This window comes from Canis lupus, chromosome 11, assembly GCF_003254725.2.
Source record: "Canis lupus dingo isolate Sandy chromosome 11, ASM325472v2, whole genome shotgun sequence".
NCBI lineage: Eukaryota > Metazoa > Chordata > Mammalia > Carnivora > Canidae > Canis > Canis lupus.
In genome coordinates, this window is record NC_064253.1 from 65,068,137 (window position 1) to 65,091,334 (window position 23,198).

A 23,198-nucleotide genomic window follows, 5' to 3' on the forward strand; every position below is an offset into this window, starting at 1 on the left:
CTGGGATCGCCTTAGATGAGTCGGCATCAATGGAGGGGAAGAAATCCAGGAATACGGAGTTGGTACCATGTGTAGGAATGGGGAGCGGGCTGGAAGTAGGCGGTGGGGTGAGACATGGGGAGGAGCCCAATTAGATAGACCCAGGTTCTGGCAGGAGGGCGGAGAGGTGGGGAACTGAATCAGATCAGGAAGCCTACACCTCAGGGAACACGGTGATGGTTGCAAAGGCATCTGGTATTGTCCTTCTGCCACTGTCTTAAAAGGGATTCTAAAGGGATTTTCTTTCCCTTGTTCCTCCAGCACTACACTTGCATTACTGGCCTAAGTGGATACTCACCAGCTGGCCGTGTCCATCACTACAGCCAAGTCGGAGAATTCCTGATTATACTTAGAGCCTGTGGAGCTGCTGACACAAACAGTCATTAGCAGACAACCCTTTTGTATCAAAGTATGCTTTAAAATGTAAACTGTGGGCGCATTTTCCTTGCATTGTCCAGAAGGAACTTTCTCCTGCCTGAGCCTGGATTAATCATGAGAGAGCTGGTCAACATTCCACTGGTACATATCCTTACTTTGGTTGCCTTCAGCGGGACTGAGAAACTTCCAAAAGGTTTGTTTCAGGAATCTTGTCTTCATGTTGCCTTGTCACAGTTCTAAGTGCATGTGTGTGTGTGCGTGTGTGTGCTCTGATCACGACTGCTTTGTGTTCTGGGGGCCTGAGTTCTACTTGGTGAAGTAGGGGTGCAATGTACGGAGAGGGAGAAAACTGTATAAATAAGCATCTGATTGATGGTCTCATTTCTACCGGTATCCCTCCCCCGCTTAAGTTCCGCAATACAAAGTTGAGCTGCACAGTGTGCATGAGGAGCTCTGGCTTGGAGGGAAACGTCAGCAGGTAGACTGCAAGTTATCAAGGTCCGTGCTGTTTATGTGTGTGTCAAACTTCAGGGTGGTCTAAACGGATGATGAAAACCTTTTCACGTTGGGGTTGCCGGGAATATAATCAACCCTACTCCCAGATGTCCACAGTGTTTGCTTCTGAACCAAAATCATTTCTATTTTCAGTTTCAGTTTTGCAAAATTTTTAGTATTTTAGGTCCTAAAAACCAGAATTACAGAGGGACTCGCACGATTTGCCTATATAATCAAAGGCTGAAGACAATGAGCTCTCAATAACGTTGAGGTTGGAGGCATGATTGGGCTTGGCAAGAGACTGTGAAAGTTTTTTTTCAGAGCCTTTGGAATGTACCGGAAATAACACCACCTCAGGGAAAGGAAAGGAACTTAAGAAACTGACAGACACCTGTTGCCGCAGCAAGAATGTCCACAGTGATATGGTTTCTGGCCAGTGTATTATGAAACTGAGGCTGGCGTATTTCAAATCAGGAAGAAAGACAGGAAAATATGTGATTTGTAAAGTGACTGAGGGCTTCTTTGAAATGTTTTTAAAGATCCAAGTAAGATGGAATGATATCAATTAAAGAGTCTTCAGATTAAATGTAGTAGAGTAAAAAAGAGTTCTGTGTTTCATGACACTTGGAATTAATTATTTTCCCTTTACGTTACCTTCCCAAAGAACCGAACATGTTTGTGTTGTGTAGATAAGTGAAGGTAGTGTCTGTATGTAGGTGGGCAATGTAGCTGGAGGTATTGTGGTTCGCTAGAATTTCGGGAGTCACACGGGCAAGGCTGCTAATAAGATACAGCTTTCCTCACAAACAATCTGATTTCACAGTTTTATGTTGTTTTGTTTTCCTTTTCTATCTTACATTGGGCAGAGTGATATCTTCAGATGTACTTAAACGTTTAATTGCCAATTAATACTTTAGGGTATCTCCAGATAAAGAAGAATCTAGATCTTTTCAAACAGCTAATAATAGACAGAAAGACTTAACATTGGCTTCAGATTATTTTAATACTTCCTGGTCATACAACGGATGTCCGGGAAGATGGCACCTGAATGTTCACACTTATGGATTATGAGAAGTCTTATTTGCGCTATTCTAAACTACTAAGTTACATAAAAACAACATGGTTAAATGCTAAAATTTACTAAAATTCAATTTACTAAATTGCATAAAGAGCAAAACAATTGATTTTGATGGTTAACATCAGGATTCGGTGCATTAGAAAAAAACCCCAAAACCCACCCCTCTATATAAACAACTTCTAATTTATATTCTAGAAAGAAATGATTTATAGTTCCCAAACTTTATAGGTAAGGCCCTTAATTCAAATGCACACTATCTCTCTTTTGAAAAATTCAAAATATGGTGACATAAGGATAATAAAGCCAAACATCTTGGCTTTTAAATAAAATGATCAGATTGTCAATCCAACTTTGTTTGTTTACTGCTATAATTTCTTATAAAATGAAAATTTTAAAAGAATATTTTTGCCCAGTCCACTCTATTTATGGTAAAATATAAGCTAGTATGAACTTAACACCAACCTTAGCCAAGAACACCAGGCCTAGTAGAATAAACATCCATTAAACTACACACACCAGCTCTGAGAATAGACATTTTCATAAAAACACAGTCCCTTAGAGTTCATGGAATATATCAGCACAAAACCCCCCAAAATATGCTATTATTTTAATACTACTAAAAGTAATAAAGATGTTCTACACAAACTATCTCATAGTTATTTTCTCTGTTCTTGACAGAGAATAAAAAGAATTTTTTAGATGAATACCTTTGTCCTAAGTCCTTTATCATGAACGGATCAAGGAATCTCCACAATACTGTGTTATGAAATAGACTGACAGATTTTAAATAGTGCAAGAGTATTTAGTGGATTCTTTTCTAACTGTCCACATATCATTTCCTCAATAAAATTAATTGTAGCTATTAATTGTAGCATTAATAGTTTGTTGTTTTCATTTTAGTTTGAGATTCCTAATGTTCAAAGACAAGGGGAAAAGACACTCGTTCTGACTCATTATGACTAGTGATACTTTCAGCGATGAGCTCAATATCATAACCCATAAGTAGGAGAGATTTACAAACCTTCATATATGAAAGTAACCAACGTTTCATTGAATACACATCCAAACCACACACTTCCATAGTATTTAGTGCTTTATCAAGGAGTATGAAGTCTGCAGTGGGAGTTAAAATCTGTAGGAGTATAGGAGTTCAGGTAAGCAGCACTAAGTTTGTTTAATACGTACAAAGAACTCCTGTCCAAACTCCACTTTCTAAATTATTCCATTTACCCCCATCCCTAGAAGTTTCTGAGTCTAAGTGATTTCTCTTCAGATATATTTGAGTAACTTCCTCTTCTAAATCGTACGTATACAAAGATAGGATTCACAGATTCAACATATGACTAAGTCAGAGCAGGCACAGCTGTCATTGAAATCCGGGACACCGAGTCCTGGATGAATATTGACGTGCATTGAAAGAGCAACTCATTGCGTGTTTGGGGAAACACAGTTGCTTTAAATATTATTGACCTTAAAGAACAGAAAAAAGGAGCAGAAGTGTCAAGATTTCTGTCACATTTCCAGAGCAGGAGGCAACGTCTCAGTGAAATAGGACTTAAGGTGTGGGGGAAAGGGACAAGAGAGGGGTGAGGACCAGCCCCAAAGGATGTGGCCCTATTCAGGAAAGTCAGCAAAGGAGCAGACCAGAGAATGCAGAAGAACAACATGGGTTGTGCTGAGGACCCAGCTGGGGTTTGGGAGTGAGACTTTGTCGTGGCCTTGATTTACACCACCATTTCACTGCATCTAACAATACCATTAGCACATAGGGGCAGCAAGGACAGCTGGCTGGATTAGTTCAAGGTTGGTGCTTCCCAGGGTCAGTGCAGCTAAAGGACTAGAGGGTATGGGAGCTGAGATTATATGGCAGCATGCCGGGCAGTCAAGGCTGAATAGCGAAGGCAGTGAAGTGAGGACATTTAAAGCCTGGAAGAGAATGTTAAGATCGAGTTCCTTTTCCTAGTCTCTAATGTCTTTCCGTGTGTCTTTAGGGACAGCACATGGTCTCCGTTAGCCTCTGTTTCCTTGTAAAACGAAGAAGTGCACACTCGTGCTCAACGTATAATGCTATGTACCGTGCTAAGGACTGTCAGTGATTGGGGAAATACATGTTCACTCTTGGGTAACATGCCCATTTTAGATGGGTCTCTATGAGACCATGTCTTAACCCAAATGAATTCCCTCAGGAGAGGCAATTTCAGAGATTCTAACAGGCTACCAGCCTATGCCCCACACCAGTCTCGAAGGCAAAGACCAAAAGTGTGTTCTGTAACAAAGAATGAATGATACAGCATTAATAAGTGATTGAGATTATCGATGAAGTTTACAAACTCCAAAGGCATCATAATCAAAGAACTTACATTTTATTATATCAACAGGAGAGTGAATGTGTCAGTTTCTAAGCTAAGCCAAATGATGAGCAATACTGAATATCCTCTTTCTTTGGGGAATCTGAAAAAATTTCTAGCACCAGAGTGTTTTTTCATACTGAAAAAACAATACTGTATTTATGATATTAGGAAAAAAAACATGAATACATCCCAAGTCTGAGCTCTAATTTTATTAAAACAGAAAGAGGCAAATACACTTGGCTTCTTGGTTTTTTCAGTCATTTGGTCGTGTTAATCAACAACTATTCAATCAGAAGCTAGCACGTCAATGGCCATGCGGTAGAGCCCATAAAAGGGTAATGTCATGTCCTTCAAGTTAAGCTACTCTTTGGGTACAGGAAGTGTTGCGCTCATTTTCATGTATTTATTATTCATGTGGTCCTTGGATTGAGGGAAGAAATAGTGCCCTAGTTTAAACAAACTCCAGCTGAGATGAAAGCTGGATAAGAGAATGAAAGTAAACATGAGACAATCTGCTGAGTCAACAGATATCATTAAATACAACAATGTGATTTTGTCACGATTTGAAAGTGGATTTGTTTGGATAATTTTCAAAATTTGAAAGATAGGCAAAGTGAACTTAACCAACTATATCCTGCCTATATAAGTTAATATTAATGTAAACCTTATTCTTCCCCTCTGTCTGTAACTAGTATTATGTTGAAGACATGGAATAGCTTAGAGTTAAAAGAGAAACTTTAAACCAAACTTCACTTTGACATTCAGTTCTAACACTTCATACTTTCATTATGTTTAGACAAGTTATTTAACCATTCTTAGCCTCCATTCCTTATCTGCGAGTGAGAATATAGTATCTGCCTTTATGTTTGTTGTGGTAAATGAGATAATGAATAAAAAGTATAATGCATGGCCCATGGCAGGTTCTTAATTTTGGATGCTAAAATTATTTTTTTTAATATTTTATTTATTTATTCATGAGAAACACAGAGAGAGAGAGGCAGATACACAGGCAGAGGGAAAAGCAGGTTCCCCACAGGGAGCCTGATGTGGGACTCGATCCCAAGACTCCGGGATCATGCCCTGACCCGTAGGTATATGCTCAACCACTAAGCCACCCAGGCGTCCCTAAAATTATTTTTAAAAAGAGTCAAACATGACACAAGACTGCCGTGCCACTGTACATGATGGGAAGGTGTTAATCTAATAAATTTCTTCATAACACCTCATGTATGTCTCCGTAAGCATCAGGACATTGTAACATTACTTCCTTCATCCTAACTGGTCTCTCAACAGTTTGTAAAAATATTAATAGTATGTCTGTTACCTCTGTCACTTTGAAAGTATCAAGTGAGAAGCTGATGAATCAAGTTTATTTTCTTGTAATAGATGGCCATGAAGAATGATTTTGAAAATACAAAATATAGAAAAGCTTAAAATAGAAAAAGTCATCCTGACTTCCAAGACTTTTAACATGTTGGTATATTTTTTTCCATTTTTTCCTAGGTATCATAAAAAACTGTTTATAAAATTCTGCTACCTGCCATTTCTACTCAACATGAATGCATGAGCATATTCTATATTATCTATACTCTTTAACATACCACTTACAGTGACTGTGTAAATAATGTCCTGTTTAGATAAGAGTTGCTGATACATGTTTAATATCCACCTCTCTGATACAAAAAAAAAGGCCCTCATTTGTTGTATTTGTTGTATTTGTTGATTTCTGTACTGTAAATACTCCAACCACACCCAATTTCAAGCTAACGATGAATACTGAATTGAGAAGAGATGGGCAGTAGCATGCCTTTATATACTATTTCTACTGCACAGATACATTGACTGTAAATTACTCCAAGAGTGTAGATAACAGTAAAATATAGTAAAATAATTAGGAAGTAATAAATTTTGAGGATTAATACTCTTTGACATGATTTATTTAATTATTATTATTTTATTTTAATTTGTTAACTTGGGTCTTGTTAACACACAATGTTAGTGTTAGGTTCTGGTGTACAACACAGTGATTCAACTTTTCTATACGTTATGCTACAAGTGGAGCCACCAACTGTCACCTAAATTTATATAATTTAATTTTTACTAGTGGCTCTATTTAACAACTGTCTCACAAAATTCTTGAAAAATTAACACTTGGCTCTATCTAGCAAGCCAATACTAGCCAGCACTAGCAGAGCACAGTCAGAAAGCAGAACCGTATGCTGGAACTTCGTTCCACTGCAGCACAATTAGTACAATTTAGTACAATTAATCTGTTTTGCACAGTGAAAGTCATCTATGTGCCTTTCCACCTTGAGATTATTTCCTTGGGATAGATTCCCAGAAGTAAATATTAATAATAAGTTTGCAAGTCATCCAGAGACCAGCAGAACAACTGAGCTGTTCAGGCTCCCTTTTCTAAATTACCAAGTCAAATAACACACAGTGTTCCATATGGGCAAAGGACAATTTTAAATGCTTCGCCTATATTCGTTTAATGAGTCCTCCTGACAAGCCTCTGTCGTGGTTTTATTATCATCTCCATCTACAGCTGACAATGCCGAGACACTAGCTGGGTGAGTTGGTGGATTGGGAAGTGATGGAACAAAGATTTAAACTCAAGCCCTGTGCTAGCACCTTCCACTGTCCGGCTGCTTAATGGTCCTTCCTTTCAAACAATGGAAGCATTCAGTATTATTAATTCAGCTTGGGGCCCATCATCATCCGCATCCCACAAGCTTAATACAATATCACTGTTTTTATTTCTTAACATCTCTATTCCTATAGAACTCGTAGCTTATTTTATCCATGGGAGCCTTAACACCTATGTAGAAAAGCTGTTATTTCACCTACAAATTCTGCTTTTTTATTTCAGCTATTCTCTTTCAACCTTTTAAAAAGTATATGCCTTTCATAAAGGCCTCAGAAACACAGTTCATTTAAACATCACATCAGTCAATGTGCCCATGTTAGGGATAGAAGAAGGTGTAAGACATGGTCCCTGGCTCCAAGTTCAAGGTTTTTTATAATTGAGTAATGGGAAAAAGACATAAACCAATCATCCTAACAGCGTCTGTGTGACAAGTGCTGTGAGAATGACATTTACAGCATGAGCTAAGGTTAAGGAAAAGGGCATTTGGCTCTGTCTAGCAAGTCTGGAAAATTGAGAGGAGATGCTGCTTTAACTGGATCTTAAGAAAAGAACAACATTAAAGAGGAAGATGTGGGCTAAGTGGGATGCTCCCAAAGGTACCATGTTCCCTTATTCTCAGCCCACAAATGTGTCTCTAAGTTTACTGAAAAAATAAGGTTCATTTAGACAGCGGATGCATGTTTCATGGCCAATGTGCCAGTTTGTTCCAGGTGTTTCATGAGGCTATCACCCTCTACCCTGCATCTAAAATATGGTTCACACTACTTACTTGGCCGTCCTGTGTGCCTTGCATTTTAACAAAAGCAAACATATAAATTTATTATCCAAGTCAGGTACTTGCAGAGTACAGAAAGCACTAGTAATAATTATGTCAGGATAGCAGGCACAACTATTATAGCTGATCATTTTATGTATCTACCCATCCTCATTATCTAGATTGTAGCAGAGATGGGTTTTACACATCTTGTTCCTTCTAGTCAACCTGGTGCTTGCTACATGGAAAACAGTAAATAGATCTCTGATAAATAATAACAATATAGTAATGATGATAATTATTATATTTTTAAAGATTTTATTTATTTATTCATGAGAGACACACACAGAGAGAGAGAGAGAGAGAGAGAGAGAGAGGCAGAGGGAGGAATAGGCTCCATGCAGGGAGCCTGACGTGGGACTCGATCCCAGGTCTCCAGGATCACACCCTGGGTTGAAGGCGGTGCTAAACCGCTGAGCCACCCGGGCTGCCTGATAATTATTTTAAATAAGATTATGCAACGCGGTAGATTTCTGGACTCACCCAAATACAAGTGTGGGCACTGGCCCACACCATCCAGCCCGTGAGATGCCCAGGACCCCACCTTGTTTGCTTCGGTGTATTCATAGGTTTCCTTAAGCATTAAAGAAGGGTGTATCCTACTACCAATAACTTCTCATCCTTCTTAAATTCTTTATCCTTCAAACTTTTATAATCCAAGTGACCCTCATTTCATGGGGGGGGGGGGGGAGGAGGAAAAAAGTCACCGTGTCACAGCTTGTCCTCTTGTTGTCTTTCTTTTTGTAGAATAAACAAATACACACGCATGCGCACATAGAGGTACATACACACACAAACAAAACAATAACAAAACACAAAAACAAAAAACAAAACCAGCTTTGGGATATAACTCCCAAACCACGCACTTCACCCATTTAAAGTATACAATTCACAGAGCTGTGCATTTATCACCAAAATCAAGCTTAGGAAATGTTCATTACACCTAAAAGAAATCCTGTGTCCTTTAGCCATTGATCACCCCCGATCCCTCCACCCTCTGTCCCAGTCCTAGGCAGTAACTAATGCATTTTCTGACTACAGATTGGCCCATGTGGGCATTTCACATAAATGGGATCATACAATATATTGTGCTTGTGATTGGCTTCTTTCACTTAGCTTATTATTTCCAAGGTCTATCCATGTTGTGGTATGTATTGGTACTTCATTCCTTTTTATTGTCAAATAATATTCCATTGTGTAGATATATCAATTTTGTTGACCCTTTAATCTTTTTTTGACACTTGGGTTGCTTCGACCATTTAGCTATTATGAATAACACTGCTATGAACGCAGTTGTGTAAGTATCTGAGGCCCTCCTATAATAGTTTGGGGTACATACCCAGCAGTAGAACTGTTGGATCATATGGTAATCCTAGGCTTAATTTTTTTGAGGTACTACCATACTGTTTTCAACGGCGGCTGCACCATTTCACATTCCCACTAGCAATGCACAAGGGTTCTAATTTTTCCACATCCTCGCCAAGATTTGTTGTGAATGTGGAGTGGATCTAATTGTGGTTTTGGTTTGCATTTCCTTAACGGCTAATGATATTGAGCATCTTTTCACATGCTTGTGTCTCCAACACAAATGAAATTCATATAAAATTTTTGAAGAAATGTCTGCTTGGATCCTTGCCCATTTGTTATTTGGGTTTTTTTTTCTTTTTTATGTATTGAGTCTTTTTCTCATCTACTCACATGCAGATCTGATTCCTTTGTAAATCTGGGTAAGCTTAAACTGTAAAGTCTTTCGTTTGCAGGAGCCCCCTTTTCAAAGCACTCAGTGGGCTCTAGCACTGTGTCCATATGGACGTATATTATTATGAAATTTGGAAAAAATTGTTTTTAAACAATTGTTAAGACCTCTTTCCTTTCTGATTCCCTGAAGTCACACTTCCCTTCACATTGATTTGTGTTGGGTGGCCACAGAGGATTAGTGAACAGTATTCTAGAAGGTTCTCATCTGATTTCTCTTTTTCTTGTAGCTCCTGTCATCACTACTCCTCTAGAAACAGTGGATGCCTTAGTTGAAGAAGTGGCTACGTTCATGTGTGCAGTGGAATCCTATCCCCAGCCTGAAATTTCCTGGACCAGAAATAAAATTCTCATTAAGTAAGTGTTCTGCCTTTTTTCTGGTAAGAATGCCCACTGCTGCCTTGCAATTTAACTGTGTCACAAATGTAATCACAGCTCTTTGGAGTATAAAAGCTCAGCTTCTAGAATATGAAAAATGCCAAATCCCTCATTTTATAAATGTAAGATCTGAATATCAGTGAGGTTAAGAGAATTTCCCAAGGCAAAACAGAGATTTAATTGACTTGGAGACATCAGGGTTATTTCATGGACCCTGGGTTAGGACCCAGAGGAAATTTCAAGTAATTAGGAAACATCATGACATCCTAGGTCTGGGGGCATACGGCACATGTCTCAGGACATGCTGGGGAATTAATAGGGACCAGATTTATCTCCTCTATTTCTACTATCCCAATAAAGTCTGTTGTCTAGAAACCTGACCTCTAGGTCACCATAATTTTGTCTTTTGAGCATCAGAAGGGCCTCCTGATGTATAATGAGGCAGCCTCTCAAACAGATAAAATTCCCATTTGACATGAAAAGGTCATGCTATCTTTTCCTCATTTACAGTAGTTATCTGATCAAAAATACTCTTTAAAAAATCTGTAATGAAGGCAACCACTGGCTTCCCAGCAGGCAATATAGCTTGCATTAGGGCTGGAGTCCTTAAACTGGGATCCAAAGACAGAGGTCTGTGAACTTGCATGCAGAAAAATTATGCCATTATTTGCACCAAACGTTAATGAAATTTAGTGTTTCCTTCTATTATACATGTTGTAATGTGGGAAATCACCCTGTGCCATGGTCACCTTCAGGTTGTCTACCAGGCAAGTTATTCCAAAACTAGAATAGGAAGGCTCAAAATAAGGTGCTTGAAATAGTTTATCAAATCCATTTAAAATATATAGATAGAAATAAGGGGAGAGAAACGGGATAAGTTAATGTACTTAGGAACCTTGGTTCACCTCATGTTTATATGTCCAGTCTCTCTTGTGCCTCAGACATCCCCGCTGCAGTGTTCTTACAAGGACCCACGTGGTGGCTGAGCCCACAGACAGAAGGTACCTGAAGCTAATAACATATACTTTCTCTATTGGACAGATGCAAGCACACCTGGCCATGACTCTAGCTTGCCAAATAGCCAGTTGAACAGCCATGGATTTTAAGGGTTTTTCTTGGGTAGAGTGATGGGGTCATCCATAAAGGGACAATTTTTTTTTTTTGAGAGAGAGAGAGAAAGCGAGCAAGCAGGGAGGGGAAGAGGGAGAGAGAGAGAATCTCAAGCAGGTCCCATGCCCAGATGCAGAGCCTGACGTGGGGCTCACTCCCACAACCCCAAGATCATGACCTGAGCTGAAATCAAGAATCAGATGCCCAACTGACTGAGCCACCCAGGCACCCCAAGGGACATTTTATGTCACCAATGGGTGGTTGATTTAGGGACGACAGAGCTGTCAGTCTAGAGGCGGCATGATTATAGACTTGCCTTTCCATCCCTTTCCACTTGAAGCGATACTCTTCTCTGTTCCAACATATTTTTGATTTATTACATCAATCTTTGGCAGGCTGCTATTTTATTTACTGCCTATATTCAACACACCTTATCAGCTCTTCCTGTGTTTCACAAGTCACTCTCCAGTCTCCATTCAACACGAGTCATTGTGCCAATATCTCCTAAGCTATTGGCTTTATAATTTATATGCTTGATATTCATGAGTTTTCTCTTTTATATGTCTTTGTCTTCTATAACAAGATAAATAAAATAATCTCTTTAAATAATACAGAAAAACTTCATTGTAAATATGGACCATGAATAACAGTGGTCATTAAAGAACCTGTGAAGTTATCACAGAAGTTAGATAGCTCTGTATTACATTACAGTTGTTGCATATATCTTGACATATTTATACTCTTCCCTACTTTGAAATTATAATAGTTGTTAGATACTCAACATTCAGTATTCAAAGGTCAATGTTCAAAGACTACTCTCCCCATCACAGCCCTCCAACTAGTCTGGGAAGGAAGTTTGATGCCTGTATTGTAAATTGCTTTGAAAAATATGGCCCTATGTCCTCTCATGGTTTATCTCTCAATATTATAAGGAGATGAAGAAATGAACAGTGAGAGAGTTTTTAATTACACAAAGAAAAATCATTATAAGTCTACCTCAGAAAACCATAAATATAAGCTCAGCTAACTTGGCTTGTAACACTATGAATAAAATCACTTAATACATTTGAATCTTCCCTTTGTTATAAGGTAAAAATATTACAAATAAATAAGCAAGTGGAGCTATAGGTTTGATTAGTTAGTTGTTAGTCAAAGGATCTGTGAAATAGGAAAAAATGACATTTAGACAACATATTTGAGTGCTCTCTGAGGAATAATGAATAACTGGACACAGGAGAAACCTGACAAGCACTAGCTCAGCCTGGTGATAAAGGTCAATATCAACAGTGAGAAATGACATCGATAGCGTATCCTTTTTATGATGTGATGTGACACTCTGTTTTTGTGATCTTCTTCCCCAAAGCCACAAACCCACTTTTATTGTAATAAAAACATAAGGCAAATTCCAATAGAGGGACCTCCTACAAAATACTTAACAAGGACTCCTCAAAACTGTCAAGGTTATCAAACACAAGGAAAGTCCTAGAAATTATCACAGCCAAAAAGAGCCTAAGAAGATATGACAAATAAACGTAGTGTCCTGGATGAGACTATGGAACAGACAAAGACATCAGATAAAAACTAAACAAATCTGAATAAACAAAGAGTTATATAAACTAGTTAATACTATATCAATATTGGCTCATTAATTTAACAAACGTACTGCACTAATCCAAGATGTTCACAACAGGGGAGACTGGATGAGGGAGGTATAGAGAAAGTACTATCTTTTCAATTTTTCTACAAATCTAAAACTGTTCTAAAAAAAAATTCTGGTTTAAAAATTACTAATATTTGAGTGTTCCTCACAACCCATAAGCAATTTAGCAACAATGATGCAACAGCTTCTAAGTCTTGAAAATTTTCTATTTCACAGGGTGGTTGGACTCTTAGTCCACAAGTCCATCTGCAAAATATTCCAATGTTCATATTTTTCCATGAACACTTAAACCTGGTAAAACAAAACAAAATACAACAGAATTACGTGAGAGTGAGTATCGTGGCTTGCCACAGTTATTTATTGTGATTTAGTAAACTACCCAGTGACTCCATTATTCTTAGTTACATTTGACCAAAATTTTTCCTCTTCAGGATCGGTGTATGATGGTAGTCACCTGTTGAGATTAGAACATCAAGAATCCACTTCCTTTTCCATTTTTCTTTTCACATGAGTTCCTTGTTTCTACTGTAACATATTACCAAAAACTTAGTGGCCTAAAACAATACAGATTCATTATCTTACAGATTGGGGGGGTCAGAAGTCTGAAATAGGTCTCCCTGGGCTAAAATCAAGGTATTGACAGGGCTGTATTCTTTCTGGTGGCACCAAAGAAATTCTTGCCTTTCCCAACTTAGAGAGGGCTACCTGCCTTCCTTGCTCCTTCCTCCACTTTCTATCACTTTGCCCTCTGCCACCACTGTGTCATCTCCTCTCATTTTTCAGCTTCCTTCTACCATCTTTTAATGGCTGTCATGATTACATTGGACCAATCTGGATAAGCTGTGATACTCTATTTTAAGATCCTTGGTATCTGTAAAATCCCTTTTGCCACATAAGATAACATATTCACAGGTTCTGGAGATTAATACGTGGATTTTGGGGGGGGGGGACATGTTTCGGCCTAATGCACATTTTGCATAAAGAATCTAAAAAAAAACAAAAACAAAAAAAAGAATCTTTATTTGGTCCTAAAACCCACTTTTATGTTGATGCTTCCCCTCAAATCTGTTTCCCTAATTCCCTTTTCAACTGATGGCATGTAATTTAATGAGATAATGTATATAAAACATCTGCTTCTACAGTTTGAAGCTGTTCTGCTTCCTTATATATTACAAAAAAAAAAAACAGAACTATGCTTGACACTGGTTAAGCACTCAACAAATATTTGTTTAATAAATGAATACTCAGATAATTGTTAGTTGCTTCCAAAAATATTTAATTCTCCCTGCTGGTCACACATTTACGTGTGTGTGTTCATTCCCTGGCTGTTACTTTGCAATAATTATGGGGAGAAGACTCATATATCTTGGTAATCATAGACTTTCCTGAGTAAACTTCATGTTTGGTCTAATCGACAGACATCACCTTTTGAAAGCATTTTGGAGGGACTCAGTGATGCTTTGATTATTGGAGCATAGGGAAGATTAGAATGCATTGTTAGCATTATATTGCCAACTAAGGTTACTCTAGAATTCTGAACTCATTCAACTTTCCTTTTGCTTTTGATCAGCTTCCTCCATTGACAAGTCATCTTTTTTGATCAGTTTACCACAGCTGGAAAAAAAAAAAAAAAAAAAGATCACACTGGGGTTCCTAACCTGCCATTGCTGTCTGTGACCTGCAGGCTCTTTGATACCCGGTACAGCATTCGAGAGAATGGACAGCTCCTCACCATCCTGAGTGTGGAAGACAGTGACGATGGCATCTACTGCTGCACCGCCAACAACGGCGTGGGGGGCGCCGCGGAGAGCTGCGGGGCTCTGCAAGTGAAGATGAGTGAGTGGGAGAGGGCCTCTGCTCGTGATGTTAAAAGGCTGGCTTGGTGCACCCTGGAGCAGGCAGTAAATAGGGCCTCCCGCACACCTGGAGGCTTAGCAGCCGGCTGAGTTCAAGTTCAAAACACAACCTTGCCGCAGTGAATTCTACACCTTGTATTCCTGTCCTCAACCACAGGCAAGCCCCTTAGTTCTCTAGCTTCTCCTGTTTTCTGGCCTGTCCACAGCTCCTTGTCTGCTGCCCCCTTGCCCTCTTGTCACCAGGGAACTTTCCTCTAAAATCTTCTCCCTGTACCTTTAAAACAGTTCCCTTACGACCAGGTGTGCTTTTTATCTCCAACCTCTTTGCAGACACTTCTGCTCTTTTGCCTTATTTGAAACTTGATGTTCTTGGATGACTTTTCAAACTTGAGTGGTTTATCTTCTTTATTGGAGGCTGCTTATTTTCCCCCCACTTTTCCTGTCTACAAGGCTAGCAAGGACTCCTCACCCCCCTTTCGGTCATTATTGCTGTGCAAAGCCTTTCCTCTCATGAGGGCATGTGCCATTCTACCATTCTCTTTCTATTCAAGTCACCTCCCCATTTTTAAGTCCCTCCCCCCTCATGCACACACACATATACAATATCTGCCAAAGACTTTGATTCCAGACTCATTATCTTTCTATCCAACCTAAGTCCAGGCACCATCCTAATGGATTATAACAACCATGAAACAGCCTCTACGCATTTCAACCTTTCAACTCCTGACCTCCACAAGTCCAGTGATATTTGCCTTTTTATCAGCCAACCCCATCAACGACCTTGTCACCCCTAGGAAATGGTCTGTGTTTAAAATCTTAAGCTCCGGGATCCCTGGGTGGTGCAGCAGTTTAGCGCCTGCCTTTGGCCCAGGGCGCGATCCTGGAGACCCGGGATCGAATCCCACATCGGGCTCCCGGTGCGTGGAGCCTGCTTCTCCCTCTGCCTGTGTCTCTGCCTCTCTCTCTCTCTCTCTCTCTGTGACTATCATAAATAAATAAAAATTAAAAAAAAATAAAATAAAATCTTAAGCTCCAGGATGTCATACTCTGAACATGGGCACTTCTATTTCTAGCTCTGTCCCATGAAGAAAACACTTTCCCACACTCATGATGTGCCTCCAGAGAGAAGGCTCTTAATTCCATCTGTCTCTTTCTCAGCTAAGAACAGAGTCCAGCTCTCTTGCTCCCCTACTCCCACCACACGGCCATCACCAGCATGCTCACGTTCTCCTGCCCTGACTCCCCTGCTCTCCCTTCCACTGACCCCCCAAGTCAAGACTTACTCAGTTCTTGGTCCACTTGGTTTTCTCTCCTACCTGGTGTTCTATCATCAAGCACTCTTACCAGTACCCTGAAATCTCATGACCTCCTGTGCTAGAAGCACTATCTGCTTCCAAACTGTCCACCTGGTAATAATGCAATCTTTATTTTCTTCTGACACCAGGCTGCTGATGGCAAAAATCGCATCAAAATCCATGTGGGTGCCATACCAATCAGCAGGGGCCAGTTCTACCTGGGAATTTTATTGCAAGCTTTGTGGTTATTCCTGATTGTCCTCACTGTTTATCTTTTATCTTTTATCTTTCTACTTTGTTGTCATTGTTTTACTGAAGGGAGTCATTTGCTGCTTCTTTTCAAAGCGTGAGCATGTGATCACATAAAATCTGAGGATGTATCTTCTGAATCATTGCATCGCTGGAAGTCTTTACTTTGCCTTTACTCCTAGATAACAATTTGTCTAGGTACAGATGAGAGTTTAAAAAGGCTCTTCCCTTAGCTTGTATTAAATAACTATTCATCTCACATGGCATTCCATGATTCAGCTGAGAAATCTTTTTCTTATTCCTGTAGGTAAGCCTAGTGTTTTTCTTAAAAATTATAGTACTTTCTCTTCATTTCTGGAATTCATAAATTTCTCAAACTCCCAAGAATATGTTAGGTGGGTTTTCTTTTATTATTCCTACTTAGTTTTAGGTGGGCCTTTTGAATTTAAAACCAACCTTTTTTTTTTTTAATGAGATATACTCTTTTCTATTTCTCTTCTCTTCATTTTATCTCGTTCTTAAACTTTTAACAAATATTAGATCTCTTTCTTTTTCCATTTTTCATGACCTCAATATTTTCTCCTCATATTTTCTAGCTATCTATCCTGATATTCTTCCTTCTTGGAGATTTTTAAAATTTTTCCTTCCCTATCGCGAACTCACTCTTCAATATGACCATTCTATTTTTCTGCCCTTATACTGAGTACTTTGATCTTAAAAACCCATATTTTTAATTCCTGGGAATTACTTCTCTGCTCCTTTTTTTCCCCAGAGCAAACTCTGTGTGTTATATGATGCAGTATTTGCTCAAGTCCCTGTAAGGATATCACTATTGCATTTTTAAAATATAGTCTTCCTTTCCTTGCTTTATTTCTGTTTTCTCCATGATTAAGTTTTGGATTTCTTTTGTTTTGTCTTTTTTCATGTTCGTGTTTTTTTTTTCTCTCAATCATCTACTAATCTTTTATTTTTGATCACACTTATAAATGAAGTTGTAGATTCATTAGAATAGGAATGTTGAGGGGCTAATGGGGCATTGTGGGGAAGTTGATCTGGAGGTTTTGTGAGAAGGGGGTAGGGACATACCCACAAGAAAGCTTTCTTTTAGCATGTGGGGCAGTGAGGAAATCAAGTAAGGAAACTGGGATGTGCTCCTTTGCTAAATAATAAAGGCTTGATTCTGAAGGCAGAGCACATTTAAGTATTTCACTATTTTGTGGTTCTATCTTTCCTTTGAACATTTCTCATATTCTCTGTGGTACTAAATTTTCTTTATTATGGATTTATCCTAAATATTCTTCTCTTCTTTTCTCCACCTTCTCCTTAGGAAAGCTCACACAGTCATGTGGGTATATACTGGTATGGCCATCCCAGTTGCTAACATTTTAGAATGCTCCCACACCGCTTGGTAGAGACCTTCTTCCTGAGATCCCTAAGACCCTGGCCTCCATCACTACTCCAGTTACCCTAGGATCTCTCCCAGGAGCTCCCTCCTCCAAGTTCCTTTTGGTCCATCAACTAAGGGTTTCATGCTGGCATAGCACGATGCTTCTAGCATCCTGCTATAACATGATAAACAGCTCACATTAGCCAATGCTTGTGGCTCCACCTGAAGAGTGTTCCATTACAGTGGGGAATCCATGACTCAACATCAATGCTTAACTCATTCCCAGCTCACTTTATATTCAAGTTCCCATAAGAATTCTCTTCCCTCTCATCCAAAAGATGACCAAGGCTTCTATTTCACTGAAAAAGATGGGAGTTATTTGCTTTGAACAAAGGTTATCTTGGCAGAGGGATGAGTTCAAGGAACCCAAGGGAAGGAATAGGTAATGCTCTTTGACTAGGTCATAGGAATATCAATTCTTAAGCTAAGCTTTTGCCAGCAGTCATATGACAACCCAATCCACAATTGAGGTGCCTGGCCATCATCTAAATGTAGGTGTTCACTGATGTTGATTAGGAAAGTTATGAGCTTTAAGAAGGCAGGCCAAGTAACTAAGTTGATATTTTCCTATAACATGTTTAAAGCCTGTCATGGGGCAGCCTGGGTGGCTCAGTGGTTTAGCGTCACTTTTGGCCCAGGGCATGATCCTGGAGACCTGGGATCAAGTCCCGCATCCGGCTCCCTGCATGGAGCCTGCTTCTCCCTCTGCCTGTGTCTCTGCCTCTCCCTCTCTTTGTGTCTCTCATGAATAAATAAATAAAATATTTTTTAAAAGCCTGTCTTGTAATTTTGCCATAATCCAAGATCATACCAACTCTAAATGGCAATAAATGCCTAGATTAAACATCAAAAGACCATGCAGTCTTTGCAAATACCATTTCCAACCACCACTAACTCCTAGAAACACAATTAAAACAGGAGGGAAAAGTGCTTATGAAATAAGCTTTTTTTTTTTCATGCTTTTCTTCATCAAAGTAACACACTGATTATATAGCATATGACCTGAGGGAAATAAAATGTATCCATTTCTCAGTAGTCTCTCCTGAAAAGACAGTCCTCTGTTTTATATCTGTAACATGAGATCACTAAGGAAATGAATGTAGTTTTCATTATTATGAATGTTTCTAGTAAAATAATAGGCATCCTGAACTTGTCAATTCTTCTACACATTAGATTTAATAACTTGTTCTGAAAGTTTACTATCAGAGAATAAACAGTAGGTGGCATAAATTATTTCTTCTGATAGAATTAATTTAAGAGAGTTTCACAGAACAGTAAATTTAAAAGTTTGCCTCACAGAGTACAGTTACTCTAAATTGTATGACCAAATTTCTCCAATTACTAATATAATAATGTCGAGTTTGGGGGATCCCTGGGTGGCTCAGTGGTTCAGCACCTGCCTTCAGCCCAGGGCATGATCCTGGAGTCCCAGGATCGAGTCCCACGTCAGGCTCCCAACATGGAGCCTGCTTCTCCCTCTGCCTGTGTCTCTGCCTCTCTCTCTGTGTCTATCATGAATAAATTTTTAAAAAATCTTAAAAAAATAATGTCGAGTTTACTTTCTACAAATATACCTAATTCTTAATCACTAAAATTAAGAGTCAAAGTTAGATGAAACTAAAGGGAGAGGGAAAGCAAAATTCAGAATTATATTAAAAGTAGATAAAAAAACTAATAAAAAATAAAAATAGATTAGAAATGTCCCTTCAAATGTTTTCGTGTTTTTTGGTATGAATTGAATACTGTTGAGTTGTTAAGGTAACAGTTTATTTTAATCAACTTTTTATTAACTATCTTTTAAAGTGAAGAATACTAGGACTTCAAACTCCTAATATGTTTCATGAATTTGTGGTTTTCAAATAAGATATGAATAAAACAGATAACCAAAACTTTGAAAAATGGTTTTTGTTTGATATCCCCTCAAAACCTGTCTTAGCATTTGGCATATCTTATAATGTAACAAACTATTCTTAGAGTGGATATTTAGACTTAATGCAGCCATATTGCCTTTTTAATTTTGAATTTTTGTTTCCCTTTAGAGCCGAAAATAACTCGTCCTCCCATAAACGTAAAAATAATAGAAGGATTAAAGGCAGTTCTCCCGTGTACTACAATGGGCAATCCTAAACCATCAGTGTCGTGGATTAAGGGGGACAGTGCTCTCAGGGTAAGTGATTATTATGAAAACATGTCTATACAACTAGTTTTCAAATACAACAAATCTTTGCAAAGTGAGTTACATGAACAAATTTCTAACATGAAAAATTTTCCCATATATAACATTTTAACCAACCTTAAATATTCCTGTTCCCATACATACAAACCGTAAGGCATTCCAGTTGGGACTGGTTAGAGAGAGAGAGAAAAAAAAAAAGAGAGATGGGAACCAGTAGTTCTTTTTAGGGATGAAAAAGGAAGCAAAACAAAAGCAAAGCTAGAATGTTTCTTTGTTGATCAGTTGGTTAGTGGAATTATTTTATTTTTTTAACATTGAAACTTTGAGACACAGGAGATGAAAAAGATGAAACTAAAATCCAGGTTTTAGACCCGACAAACAGTTTCTGGGAGGAGAGTTGACAAAAGAGGTTTGCTTTTCTTTCTTTTCTTTTTTTTTTTTTTAACATTTTATTTATTTATTTGAGAGAGAGAAAGAGCAAGTGCAAGCAGAGAGAGGGGTGGAGGGAGAGGGAGAAACAGGCCCCCTGCTGAGCAGGGAGCCTGGCATAGGCCTCCATCCCAGGATCCTGGGATCATGACCTGAGCCAAAGGCAGGTGCTTAACCCACTAAGTCACCCAGGTGCCCAGAGAAAGGAGGTTTGGAAGAAAAGTAATGAGAACCTCTGGAGTGAAGTTACAGCACAGACATCAAGACTGGTGAAACTCTCCCTAGCAGAGTTTATCTCAGTCACAGAGCAGCCAAATTAAAAATCTATTATGTACATGCTTTTAATGCTTTTGTATCTCATACCTACATTTACTGGTAAATGATTACACTACATCATTGTTGTCACCTACTAAGTGTAAACTCAGGGAGGTTTTTCATTTTACTATGCTGAGAATATTCCACAGAGAAAATGTAGGTGTTGATACACGTCAATTAACTGAAATGAAGTATAATATCAATTAGCTTTATTTAAAATAAAACAAAAATGTTAAATTGTTTATGGTAATTATATAATTTCTGACTTTCCTTTTGTTATAAATATTGGTGGATTTCCTAAAATTAAAAATGCAGGAATTTTTGTATAATACTGAATTTAGAGTACTCAAAGGGAAAGCAATTGTGATGTTTTAACTTCCAACACCAAATTTATGTATTATTGGTAGAAATTTCTAATTTTTCAAAAGACATATATCCCCCTAAGGATACCATATAGAATGTTTTAACTCAAACAGACATGGATGTGACTTTTAGGAAATCAAATAAACGTTTGGTGTCCTCATGTGATGAAAGAAAATGAAAATAAACTCTTACAGAATCATTATTAAAATTAACTTAGGTAATCTTATACTGTCTCATTTAATATTGTGTATTATACCATCTAAATGCCAAATAAGTGTTCCAATGATATTTTTGATGATAGCAGCAATGATGATGACCTGATAAAGTAAGGCAAGTGATTTCTTGATAAAGCCATGGACATTTTAAAATTCCTGTCCCTATCCCTGGCAGGAAAATTCCCGCATCGCAGTTCTTGAATCTGGGAGTTTAAGGATTCATAATGTGCAAAAGGAAGATGCAGGACATTATCGATGCGTGGCAAAAAACAGCCTCGGGACGGCATATTCCAAATTGGTGAAGCTGGAAGTTGAGGGTAAGGAGTTGCATTCCTTCCCATTATGGTGCTATTGGAAGGGCCTCACATTCTACTGTGAAGGCTGGATATTAATTTGCAAAGGCAGAGATGTGGGTAGACCAGTTCCCTCAACTGTTCCCAGATACTAAACCATAAGGTCAAAACTCTGAAAAGAAAAACTGAAAAGAGAAAGAGGCGTTTGCTACTATAATAGCTTATATTCCATCTATTGCCCACAATCACTGGCAATTTTGACAAACCCAGACTAAATTCAGACTAAAATACTAAAACAAGAGGATATCAGTTCAGAACTTATGTCTGGTTTGCACAATTCTCTCTTGCTTATAAATTTGAAAACCCTCATTTTACCTTTTTCAGCATATGGACATGACTTTTAAAAAGAGCAAAAGAAAAAAAAAGTAACTTTTCAGATTGTATTCCACCACACAGGGTTGAAAAAAATAAAATACTCAAAATGTATAACTAAAAATGCTCCTACTTCTCTGACTTACATTGCCAAAGTATTTTTTCATTCTTTAAAATGTTCTTTTAAAGCCAACCAATTCGGCAATTAGTTGTAAAGGTCTTCACTGAGAAATCAGAATCCAGATAGGACTAGGTGTTGTACCCATTTGATTGTCAGATCCTTCTTGACCTAAAATTACATCACATTTTGCTTAAAAATAGAAACTACCAGCATGCCTGTGCTCAGTGAGCAAACTGGGTACAAAACTCTTCCCAGCTCTTCCTGTAATATGCTGTAGAATTAATCTCTGGCTCCCAGTTTTCTCATCTGAAAAGTGGGATTTTTTATGAGTATTCAGTGAGGTAAGGTGTTGATATTATCTAGCTGAGTGGCTGGCCCTTTGTAAACACTCAATAAATGTTGACTATAAGAATCATCACCTGTTTTTCTGATTTTCTCTTTTCTGGTTGATAAAATATTTGGGCTTTCTTACACTGGCCCATATTATAGTTCAATTGAGATTTCAGGAGTTCCCCATAGCTTACTTTGATTCCATCCTACTCGCTTAAGCCCATATCTCTTCCTTCTCAGTCATACAGTGTTTTATTAGCTTCTTTTAGATTATTTTTATTTCCTAGCTAGGCCTTCCTCTCACAGTATTAATAATCTCATATCCCACATCTGCTTCTAATTGAGGTAACATCTTTATTACATCATTACATTGTTCATAAATCTCCACTAACTCCTCATGGAAAAGAATGAGGCTGATGGGAATAATGGCTGTCAGATGTAAAATATATATATATTTTCAGCATAGTTGCTATAATTTAGTATCTTCTACATTAGCAATGGCATTTAAAACTCAGTATGCAATAACCAGTTGATGTGACATATTCAGGGAAAAATAAACATAAAAACACAATCACACATTTAGACACTGACTAGCTGCCTGGATTCAGTGTTTCCTTGAGCTATACATGGAATAATACATAATGAATGTTATCCATTTGTATATAATATCATAAAGATTTTCCTCTTCAAGATTTAAATATAAGACCTATGTATTATAATATAGAATGCAGATTGATTAGGTCCCTATCCACATAGATGCTGAAATTATTTGCTTTAACACTGTCCCAGAGAAAATGAACACAAATCACAATTAGTTGGAGTCCAGTTACAGTTTTGTTTAGGCTTGTCATTTAATTCTGTGTCCCACCTATCACACCTATATCACACCTATCTATATCACACATGAATACAGTCTTCTTTCCTCTTAACACTAAACTGGTCATGCTCATTGCTTTAACAGTTAACGTAGAGAGAGGTTTTATTAAACTTGCTAGTATCAAGAGCTCATAATATTTAAAGTTACTCTAA

At 38.2% G+C, this 23,198-nt stretch overlaps 1 protein-coding gene across 1 annotated transcript in view; it reads left to right on the plus strand.

Annotated features, from left to right (window-relative positions):
- The first annotated feature begins 262 nt into the window (after positions 1–262).
- The window catches only part of MUSK (muscle associated receptor tyrosine kinase), a 105,484-nt gene continuing 82,548 nt past the window's right edge, over positions 263–23,198 (plus strand). Inside the window, exons 1-5 of the mRNA XM_049115950.1 lie at positions 263–610; positions 9,791–9,917; positions 14,393–14,544; positions 19,595–19,722; positions 21,229–21,370. Of these exons, the coding sequence (XP_048971907.1) occupies positions 532–610; positions 9,791–9,917; positions 14,393–14,544; positions 19,595–19,722; positions 21,229–21,370 (628 nt within the window). The 5' untranslated portion in view covers positions 263–531. The remainder of the gene's footprint in view (positions 611–9,790; positions 9,918–14,392; positions 14,545–19,594; positions 19,723–21,228; positions 21,371–23,198) is intronic.